At 37.5% G+C, this 11,575-nt stretch overlaps 1 protein-coding gene across 1 annotated transcript; it reads left to right on the top strand.

The window, feature by feature from the left end:
- Positions 1-3,171: 3,171 nt before the first annotated feature.
- LOC145239096 (uncharacterized) lies at positions 3,172-10,974 on the top strand. Its single transcript, XM_080102379.1, has 11 exons — positions 3,172-3,329; positions 4,620-4,841; positions 5,236-5,392; positions 5,725-5,929; positions 6,210-6,448; positions 6,789-6,818; positions 7,148-7,354; positions 8,648-8,787; positions 9,318-9,575; positions 9,814-9,896; positions 10,114-10,974. Exons 1-11 carry the CDS (start codon positions 3,192-3,194, stop codon positions 10,919-10,921), a joined length of 2,487 nt encoding a protein of 828 aa, XP_079958505.1. The 5' UTR covers positions 3,172-3,191; the 3' UTR covers positions 10,922-10,974.
- The last annotated feature ends 601 nt before the right edge of the window (positions 10,975-11,575 follow it).

The following is an 11,575-nucleotide window of genomic DNA, read 5'->3' as shown; positions in this document are numbered from 1 at the left end:
TTCTTAATGTAGTAGTAAAGTCACCTCACTCGACACGTTGTACAGTAAATGAACCAATCATTACAACATACCGACAATAGCCTTCCAATTTTACTGTTACGCACATAGCGATTGTAACGTCATAGCACGGGGAATAATAGGACAAGGTAATCTTGCGAAACTAGACGTGGAGATGTAACAGTTAGCGTTTAAGGATTAATAAGTATTCATACAAGGAAACTTCTTAGATTTGGGATTCACTTCTATCAATGATTATGGTGCTGCAAAGCCACAATGTGTGTTTTGTAATGCAGTGTTGTCAAACGAATCTACCTCGTTAAGCCTGCAGCCATTTAGACATGGGCAGACTCCTATGCGGCGACGGCGTGGCCTCGAAATTGCAGTTCGTCTCGTTAATAATAATATTTAATTTTTTTGATGTTTGAGGCTTGGGTCGTGAGATATTCATAAAACTCAGATTTGGGTCGCGATCAAAAAAGTTTGAGAACCACTGTGTTATACAAATGGTAGCAGTTTTAAATTAAAAGAAGCGAAATTCTCTCGTATTTTGGTTTATTAGGCTTTGAGTTAAATCCCGGGTAAAAATGGACTTTGTTCCCGCAGGTAATAAATTCCCGGGGAAAGCGAGAAAATTCCAGTCGCAATTTACCGGGTGTAAAGTGTCGTAACCCCGACAAAAATGTTGCTGCAGCGGTCTAGATGCGGTTTGTCGTTGTGTGGCACCAGTTACATTTACGACAAGGGCTGTTTTAACGCTCGGCAAGTTTTTAAAAAGGGAAGACCTTTGATTTTTTGCTAAATATTTACGCCTTGTATGTTTACACCAAAAGATTGAGCCCTGATATAGCGCAGTAGCATGTATGGCCAGTGTCCTGTCATCAGTTGCACTGATAAGACCGTATCTGTCAAACAGTGTGCACGGTCTGCAGTTAGGTCTGATATTTTTTGGTAGATTTTTTTGTTTTATTTGCCCTTTGATGTCTGTAGGTCACACAATCGTTGCCCGATTAAATAATGCAAGTGATAAATTGTCTAATAACCTACAATTGAGTGATTTTAAATGGACAAATTATTGAATTAATCAATACGTCTTGCCCCGTGGTTATGTAAGTATTAATCTTTTGTCATAGTTATAATTGGGTTGGTTGTCGAAAATAGGAATAACTACAACAATAAGTTTAAGGTTGATATGAGGTCAAGTTTTAAAGCAGCTGTAAGTTATATTGTGGCAACTTGTGTTAGTAAACTTGATTCTGCGTTTTCGTAAAGTAGGTTGAAGTTTCAAGTTTTGCAAATTGATTGTATTCTAAGTTTTCAAATCTTGTTTTAAGTTGTTTTAACTTTTGTGAATTAAATTCGGTTCTAAGTTTTTCCAAAGTTTGTTTAAGTTGTTTAAAGTTTGTGAATTAATTTTAGTTCTAGGTTTTTAAAATTTAGTTGTTGTAAGTTTCGTAAATTAAATTGAATTTTGTAGTTTTTTGAAACCGGAATTTTAGGTCACTTCTTACATGTTTTGGGTTCTAATTTTTGTAAACTGGATTGAGTTCTGAGTTCTGAGTTCTGTTGTGTAAAATTAAACATTGCAACTGGCAGCTATTTTTCTGTTCGATTATGGATAAAGGACAAGCGGTAAATACAAGAAAAAAAATATTAAAAATAAAACGATTCGTTCCTTTTCTTCTTCCTGTTTTACTTAGTTTGGTTTGTTTTTGGGTTAGAAAGTATCGGTTCGAACCATTGCTTCACAAACTTAATCTTTTTTGTGGCATTCTTTACAGACGAATAACACAAAAATGTTCAAAAACACTTAATTTTCAATTTCACCGTGAAAGAAGTTATTTGTACTACAAATAATAAGAATATTTCTATTGTTGTATTGCGCACAGGAAATACGTCATCGAGGTCTAAAACATAGAATGCGAATTGCATTTCACAGTTTAGGTGGCATATTTGGAATTTTCTTTTACCACATCAATGCGCTGAATGACCTATTTGGGACTTGTTGATTAAAACTTTGTGTTTTTTTTTCTTTTTAGAAACGTCGCGAGAGTTTTTCGGAGAGCAATTGGGGATATTCTATTGGACCATTAGGATCAGTTATCGGCCGTAAGTGAATTAAGTTACTAACTTTTCTATTTTCATGTGAAGCTCATAGAACCCGCCAGAGATGTAAGTCGGGCCTGGCTTTTCGGGTCGAGTTCGGGCTTCGTATTTTTGACCAACTTTCGGGGGTTATTCAGGTTTTTAAAAAGACGGATTCGGGCCTGGCTTTTGCTTACTTCTCTGGGGGCTCGTACGTTGTGTTGTGCATTGAAAGAGATTTATGACACTACAACTTCAATGCACCAAAAAATGGTTGTAAAATAAAGTAAATTGCAGCTAAATTAGTTTGCACAGTTTGTATTGTAGTCAAGTTTATGTTGTTAGATTCGGTCATAAAAGACCTCAGTTTTTAGACAAACGGCGAAGTCAAGTTTTTTATCATAATATACTTCATTTAATTTTCAACTTTTACTGTATAACGAGCAATTTATGACCGTCAGTTTCCATTAAAATAACGAGAGTTTGTACGACTTTGATGGCTCGTAAATGTCAGCAGTAAACGGTGGAAACCACAATTTAGGATTTATTTATAAATTATTCATAAATTTTATTGTTTAGCCCCCTTACAATCAAACTTTGTTGCAAATAAAATTCCAGAAAACTGAATAATCAATGACAGCCTTTTTATTGTTTTTTTTATGTAGGGACGCAATTTAAATTTAAAAATAGTTGGAAAGCAAAATAATAACACCCAAGTTAACATATGCGATTAAAACATGGCACTTAAAAACGCCACAGGATTTGACAAAATTTCGTGTTTTACTCAAATATATTGACTTGTTTATATATATTGACAAATATATATTTTTGAATATTTAATCTACTGGTATAAATTCTCTTGAAATTCAAAACAACTTTGTTTTTACAACATTATTTGCCACCAAGTCAATATTATCGAGTAAAACTTGACGTTTCGACATGTTAAAACGATAAAAGAGAACATTGTGTTTTACTAAAATATCCTACCATTTTTATGTTTAGGATTTTGTTGCAAAAAATATTTTGTTTTTAAATGATTTTCTTAAAATCAAAAAAACTTCCTAAAATCCTTTTTTTTATTAGAGGACGAAGCAGGTTTGGCGCAAGCAATGAACACAGGTCGACGCGGAACGCTAGGTGCCTTCAGTGACGTCACAAACCTGATGGCGCAACGCGGTCAGGAGGATGATGTCACGCAGCTGGGAAACGACCACTACATGATTCGGAGGAGAGCAACGAAAATCTACGTCAGGTGATTTCCCCGTTATAATACAATACAATCACCTTTCAGCAAAAATATTTTGAAGCTAATTGCGATCGTTTTGATAATGGAAAGGATCAGAGTAACTCAAAAATGTTATGTACCATCTCACGAAACAAAAAATTACCACTTAGGACCGGCCTACTGAATTGGCGGACCGCGGTCCCTTTGAGGCGTTGGGTGTGGACCTCGACGGTGTTTTGATTATGGCTACATATAATATATTGTGTGTTAATTACTTGGTCATTGCTATGTTGCAGCAGTTTTTTAACTGTGGCCCAAATAGCGATTTCTAGGTCGGCTGCGAGGAGCGCGAAGTCTTAAGCGAGGTTAGAATGTCCAACTGTGACGAAAATAGTCCATTATTCCACTACACAATTAACAAAACATCGATAGTTTGCGCACCATTATCTGTGATGCAATAAACTGAATTATTATTCTTTGCCTTTGGTAATTTTTCTTTTTCTATCTGGACCTTTTGACAAAACTAATTGAGTAGTCCTGACTTGGGATAACGCCAATGTTTAAGAAAAAACGTCCAATTCACACAAATGCAAGAGATTTAAAAATTGCGACTTGTCAAACTGTACCGAGATTCGAACTCGCAACGTCTTGCATTATCACGACACAAAAATGCAAAGCAAACCAGGTTCGACGTGACTTGGCAATAATCCGTGATGCTAGGGTTCGAGAATCCTCGGTTACTCATCACTTAAATGTTACTTGACATTGGCCGGGTTCGATAGGTGGGCTTGAGGGGACTCCAACCTCTCAGTATTGTGCTCCAAGCGAGCTGCCAATAGTGCTTGAACGAGAGACATAATCGATTAGTCAAAATGTTGCGTCAACGAGAGTTGGTACTTTCCTGAAAAACAGTTTTAATGAAGAGGTCAATGCTGTTGTTTAACTGTTTCTGTTAGACTTTTGACACTTGTAGTCAGGAATGTTAGTGATGCTTTTGACTGGGTTAATCACTTCGAATGGGGTTTTGTATGACTTCGACCTTATTTAATAGTGTTTGTATACACTCTGTAGGTAGATTAAAATGTACAACGCTTAAAATAACAAATTTTGTTTGCGAAAATTGTCAGGATAACATCTTTAATTTCACATATTCTTCAGTTTAGACATGAAATCTGTCTTAAAATTTCAAATAAGGCCAAGTATGAATATCTTTGCCCTCAGCTTTAAATTTAGAACAACAAAAAACTGTGGATTTGATTTCCAAATTCAAAATGTTTACTTTTTAAAAATCCGTAGAAAACATTAAGGTTAGTACAATTTAACTTTTATTGATCAACGAAGGGGTTTTCCCCAAATGGACCGACTTGAAGCCCTGCACGAGAATGCGATTGATGGCGCGCCGGAAGAGGAGGCTGAAAATCCCGCGGAAGGATCGCAAAACCATTCGGCCTCAGCACTGTTTTCAAGCCTCTATGCACTTCATATTGTTCTACTAATGGTGGTGTTGAAAACTACACAGTTTACAACTGGTGATGTGAGTTGATCCATTTTTATTTGCTGCGGAAGGAAAACTTGAGGGACAACCCAATGGTTAACAGTGGGTTGAACTAAATTAAAGTCGAAATAATCTAATAAAAATAATTCAACGGACTTGCCATAATCAGGCAGCTCGGGGGCGGACTCATTGTGAGCATAATGCATTCAGGCTTTCAACCGAGGATAAACATGAAACAAACAAATAAATACACTATGTTATGCGCATGCACGTTCACAATTCATAAAATTTTGAAACGAAAGCGTCCAAGTTGAAACTGTTTTACAGACCTGACCAAAAAAGACCGACTCAACTAATAACTATGTTGTCGTAACCTAATTTTTAAACACTTACATAACAAATACTTTGATAACAATTGTAAATTATTATTTAGGTTGATGCAGTGATCATCGACAACCTTTTCCTTGCTCTTTACGTTATATCTCTGGTTTGGACGGTGGCATGCCGACCTCTTGCAACTGCCTGCTACCAACACAAGGCTAAAATCGGTTTTGCTAAAAGTAACCACGTCAACAATCGATGGTTGAAAGGTAATAGAATGTGACCATTGTTCCTAACAATCAAGACTGTTAGTTTAAGGGGATTGTGGCCAAAGATTTTGCTTTAAGTAAAGGTAAATATGCACAATACTGGGGTGGTTTTCCATTACATATTCATCACAACATTATGGTTCCGTTAAGGACATTGTCTGTTAAGTAGATAAGTAGTTAACGGGTTCATAAGTTTTTGTTTCATTACTTGAAATCAATAATAACCCCGGCTTGAAAATTAAACCAACACATGGCACTTTACAAAACTTAAAACCTCTCAGTGATGACGTATCGAAACCGAAATACGTCACAGATCTACGTCATATTTTCAGGGGTGCTTTCCATATTCGGGCTTGCAATTATCATAAAAGACGGACTGGAATTCATCGCTTTCCTTGGCATCGACAATCCACTCTGCGAGGATAAAGCTCTCTACGCAACAGTGCCAGTGATCCATGCAATCTTTATAATCTGCCAAGTCAACTTTTTATTTCAATATTCAAAAGTTTTTATTCAAGATTACCAAGTGCTGTCAAGGTACTAAAAAATTTAGATCTGTCTCCATAGTAAACTGTATCTGTCTCCATAGTAAATTGTACAGTCTCTTATGCCTTTAAAAAACATAGGTCTATATGCTATACTTAAGAATCATAATAAAATCACGACAATTTTTTGTCAAAAAATGAAATCAAGTACAACAGTAGATCTAAATCGTACAGCTTCTTCTGTCTTATAAAGCATTAATTTAAATGAAAAAATCGACAATATGTTGTGAATAAATGACATAAAGTACAACAACACATTAACTTCACCTATTTCGTATCCACAGATTCGGTGTAATGCATGTGATTGCAACCAACATGGCAATATGGATAGCAACGATTGCCGATGAAACAGCTGCGGCTCTCATGTACACAGAATCGCATTCACCCGACCATTATGTCGCAACAACGGCCCCGGAAGTACATAAACCATTGATGCAGAACGCTACGTCATTACCCAATGACCTCCCGACCTCTGAACTTTACACCGGTTACCGTTCGTTCAGCCCGGCTCGTAAGTTCTTGACGTTGTGTTCTATTTGAATAAGGTTGCTTCAATTAAAGCTTATTTACTCTGGAGTTTCGTATGCGTAGTGTTCCAATTCGTAGCAAGAATTTCAAAATTGCTGATGTAATCACTTGTTAAAAACTTTGCCTCAAAAATATTTACTTCAATCTTTTGACATTTTTTGGTGATCTGTATTAAATTTAGAAATAAACCAAACACTTACCAAAGCCGCATTGCCTTCAGTACCGTCTTAGTAAGTATTTGGACACATTGACCTTGTTGGAAAGAACAAATTTAATTAGAACCAAATGCAACTGGAATCTTAACTTTTCTTGTTATGTTTTAGATTATCCGGAACAGAAAGCTGGTGGAACAGGTAGGCTTATGTTTATAATTTTGCAGAATCAAAACTAATCGATAAAAATTATAACATAGTTTGTTGACACGCACATAACATGGCTATCCTACCTAGTACCTATGTAGTTGAGCTGAGTTAAAACTGCACTAAAACAATCACCAAGCAAGTGTTTTTGACAAGATTTCTTTTCGCACTGCCATTTGATCTTCAAGTTTAACTTTGTGATTTTAATGCTTATTTGAATACGAGTAACAAACCGTTCGTTATTGCTTTTTCTAACACAGAAATACTTGTTACATGTGCACTTGTACATTTCAAACAAGTAATTCATGCTTTGATTCTTGCAGACATCTTGTTCTCGGGGAACTGCACTTGCGAGCAGAGCTTCTGTGCTGTGGTGGCCGTTGCCGAAGCCTTTCTTTTTCCCTTCGTGATCGAATTTAGTTTGGTCGCTTGCTGTCTTCTCTACGTCACGTGGCGAAACGTAGGGAAAGTCCCTCCCATGTGCCAACACATCGTCAAGCCGAGTTACAAGTTTTACAGATCTTATAAAGGTGCGTTGAAGTGGCAGATTCAGTTTCTTTGTGATCATTGAACTGCCAAAATCAGCGTTTAAAAGAGGCACATGTTCCAAATTAAACCTAGAGGTGGGATTCAACCGGTTCGCACTAGTTCTATAGAACCGTCTCACGAAATTTTATAAGATCAGCGAACCGGTTAGCATTACTGGTTACTGTCAATGGAACTTTTGTAAGAGAACCGGCTGAAAACTATGACTTTTGTGATTGAACCGGCTGACAAAAAATTTGAATCTCACCACTGATTAAACCTATATTACATTAACTTTACACAGATACTGTATTTTCATAAAATTGCAAAAACACAAACTTTAATCGTTTGGCAAAAATACAATTAGCAAATGTGCCTTTCAAAATCCGATTAAATGATTAAAATATTGTCATCAGGTCACAAAAGTCTGAATAGGTTTTTGTATGATCAAGTCGTACTGAAACATTTCAGTGCCTGGTAGCGAATATGACACAGAATATTGATAATTATTTTGCGGTTGTGGGTGAATATTAAAAGACGTTTGCCAGAAAATTGTGCCGGGTGCAAAACCAATACGTCTACACGCCAAACTCCAATAAATCGAATTCATCGATCGTAAACCCACTCTCCGGGTCGTAAATCACAGTTTGACACTAAAGGTTGTTTTTTTAACTAATATTATTAACTTATGGCGGATTATTGAAGCTCTTAAATGGCTCGTTACCTTAACTGCGTCATAGCAATAAAGGTCTTTAAATATTTACACAAATTTTAACTGCTTGGTTGTGTAACGTTTTTAACTGCGATCGCGTGCAACATTGTCGGATTTTTTGGGACGCAAGTCGTAAAAAAACGCTTCTTCTCATGCGAAAGTAAGCGATGAAATTGTTGTTTTGACATTTATGCGACAAAGTTATATATTAAGCGGCCACCAGGGGCGCAACTGTGAATTCAAAGTTCCGAATATCGCTGTCTTAGCCTTATGGTACGAAACACTTTAATATATTAAAACAGGCAAAATAACGGCAAAAGGTGTTTGTTTGCCCACTTATCCCCTGACAGTCATTCCGTTTGTCAAGTATATTTTAACCCGAATTTACAAGTAAACAGAAGACACCCAAGTAAAAACAACGTGCTTGTGTCAGAAAAACAAACGTTTAGAAAAAACCATGTCACAACCCAAAGATTAGTCAAAAATAGCAGCAATTTAAGCTCGCCATTCTCAAGATTTTCAGTCTGTGTAAATTTATCTACGAGTTCGGACAAAATTAAAACACGCTACTTTGTTTTAATTCCAGGTGCAATACTCGGAGGATTCGCCATATTTGCTTGTGTTGTGGTACTCGTTGTACTCGGGACGAATAACTCTGGGTTACCCGCCGATGAAAGATCTTATTTCACAGAGTATAACTTCCTCATTATCTACAACATATTTCTCGTGAGTCGCTTTTCTTTTCTAAAGAGTTCAGACCTAAGGAAATTTTTGTAACTTGTGTTGGAGTGTAGTGTCTGCTATGAGCCGTGTAGTATTTAATGTAAAAGTCAGTTAGTAGTTCATAAAAACAACATTTCAAAGTTTGACGAATTTTTTTGCAAAACATTCATTTCATAACTCCTAGATCTCAGCATTTTGAATTTTTTTTTGGCACATCAGCAACCCACATTCATGTTTAAAACACCAACAATATTTATTTAATTACCATGTTTAACTGGTAGTTAACTCGACCATAGGTTTAAATCCTACAAAATCAGCTCTTTTAAAGTGAATAAATTAATCCAACGAATATATCCTTGAGCTATTAAATCATACTTCGTGCTTCATTGCATGTTTTGTGATCGGCTTCTGCCATTGGTCGAGTCTAAGTTAGCGTGTTCCAGGTTGAACTGTATACCCACGTGGACTTGATTTGTTGTAACAATAACACCTTTAGATGTACAAGTTACACCTTATTTTGTACAAATCATCAGATCGTGTTCGAGCTTACCATGATAGCAGCTTGCTTTTTCGGTTTCTACCTCTACAAGCGCCAATCCCGCCCCGCAAAGTCGGAATCAGACGATGAACCGCTTGACACAGTCTTGCTTCTGGTTTGCCTGGTGGGACCGGTTACAATCGGAATTTTCAATGTCATTGCTAACTCAATTGGGTCGGATAACAAAGAGGTTGTAGCTTGGTGGCTAAACATCATATGGCCTGTTTGTGACGTCAGCCAGTGCGTCATACAGGTGAGGAAAGTCCTAGTTTACTCGTTAGACCCGTTGTATCAATGATAAGGGCTTGAGTATTTGCCAAAAAGTCAAATGACACATTTTTTGCATCTATTTGGACCATTAGTTTTGTTCAGTTACGCTGAAGCATTTGCTACTTATTTAATGTAATTTAATGGAAAAGTAGAAAACGTTTACATGTAATGTTTATAACTGGCTTAAACCATACATTTCTTCACACTTGCCTTTTACCCAGGTTGTATTTATTCTCTATGGTCTGAAGCAAGAACCAGTAAAGTCACAAGATGACCTTGACACGGCTGCAGAGGTGAACCGAAGGTCAGTTATAAAAAGTATCCAAAACGCACAAGGTTAAAAATCTGCAAAAAATTACTTAATCGCCGAATTATTACGTCTGTTTCAAAAATAAAATAGTCAAATTGCCCCTCATTGTCTGTCGCGTGTTGTGGATATTTTGAATCTTTCAATACTCAACCTTGCCTAAAGGCGCGAACAATTTGACAGAAGCCAATCGAAACCAAATCTAATATTACAGAGTCCGAACCGCAACAGCCCGCAGTGCACCTTCGGAGTTCGAAGACGATCGAACAACTGACGGTCAAAGTTTCTACAGATATCGTCAGCAGGCTTCGTCAGTTACCGCTCTATCTGGCCGCATGGGGGCAGTAGGCCCTCTTCGTCCAGCCGCTGTGGTCGCAGCGAGTCTCTCCGCCGCTAAGAGTCCGGTTACACCTCTCCAGGAGCGGATGAGACGCATCCAAACCGATCTCACCGAAGAAGATGAGCCTGAAGATGAAAAGGAAGCAGGAGACGGAGCGAATTCTTCTCAATGCGACGAGGGGAACTCACCTGATGGTAATCCCCCCGTGGAAGCATCGAATGACGTCTTGGAAGCCGCTGTCTTGTCGAACGGCGGGATTCGCGACCACAACGCCAATGATCCGAAACCGGGTAAGGTGATTAGGAGGTTGGATTCGGATTCGGGATTCGATAACACCGTGTTTGTGGACGACGTTGAAACCGGGCGTTCTGAATTCGGCGCGGCGGCCACTTTTCAGGGGAACGCACCCACAAAGTTTAAAGTTGTCGCCGAAACGAAGGTGGCACATCCAGATAGATCGCGGTTGCTTTTACGCAATGTTGTGATTTTTCTTCTCATCGCCAACGCTTGCTTGTGGATGTTTTGGTCACTTGAGGGCACTGCTTTTCTTGTTTACACTTACCCGTATTGGTACTACACCCAGAGTGTGTGGACCACCATTGCTATGATCTGTCGTCCTCTTAGCATCTTCTTTCGCATGCATTCTGCTGCATGCCTTTTCGAAATTTGGTCATTCGCATAAATTGCCCCCTGATGATCAAGGACACCCATTGTTGCCAATAACATTTTTATGAGACTTTGTAATATTGGCGCATACTGTTGTAAAAGGCACCGTGTGCTTCTAAATTTTGCCGTTCGTTTGACTTGACAAATGACTTGTAACAAGTTGATTGACAAAAAAATATTGTAAAGGTCCCATGATGCCCGTTATTTGATTTTGTTTGGAAATTCAATTTCAGGATTCTGGCCTAAAATTTTAAACTAAACTTACTGTGTTTTTAAGACCGTGCTAGTGTGTAACTTCCAGTACATGAATTTGAGTATCTTTAATATATCTTTTTATCCTTCGTTGCTTAAGACCGAAACTTTGTCGTAAAGTCTCTTTTTTGGCTTATTGTATACGAGTTTCATGATTGTTCTTTTGTTTTTCGTTGTTATGTTCAATTTCGTATTCGCCTTTAACACCAAGTTCAATTCTTTCCAATTTGTTTCTCCAACTTTTTTCCGCTACATTTAAACAGCTTGCGCTGTCACGTGATATGATGGAAATCTTGATTGAAATATTACGTTGTATATTTTGTTCATTTGTACCCGGATTATATGTACAGCTTTCAAAGTGTTTCAAAATAGCTTCTCGCTGTCATGTTTTGCTGTTTTTTTTTTGTCAACTGTGTTA

The sequence above is a fragment of the Phallusia mammillata genome, chromosome 7, assembly GCF_965637545.1.
Source record: "Phallusia mammillata chromosome 7, kaPhaMamm4.hap1.1, whole genome shotgun sequence".
Taxonomy (NCBI): Eukaryota; Metazoa; Chordata; class Ascidiacea; order Phlebobranchia; family Ascidiidae; genus Phallusia; species Phallusia mammillata.
This window is presented reverse-complemented; position numbering and strand designations above follow the sequence as displayed.

Excerpts from the sequence above, each read along its gene's own strand:
- LOC145239096 (XM_080102379.1), top strand. The coding sequence starts at position 3,192 with ATGAACACAGGTCGACGCGGAACGCTAGGTGCCTTCAGTGACGTCACA. Across the intron at positions 5,393-5,724 it reads CAACAATCGATGGTTGAAAG|GGGTGCTTTCCATATTCGGG; the intron begins GTAATAGAATGT and ends TCATATTTTCAG. Across the intron at positions 9,897-10,113 it reads GCTGCAGAGGTGAACCGAAG|AGTCCGAACCGCAACAGCCC; the intron begins GTCAGTTATAAA and ends CTAATATTACAG.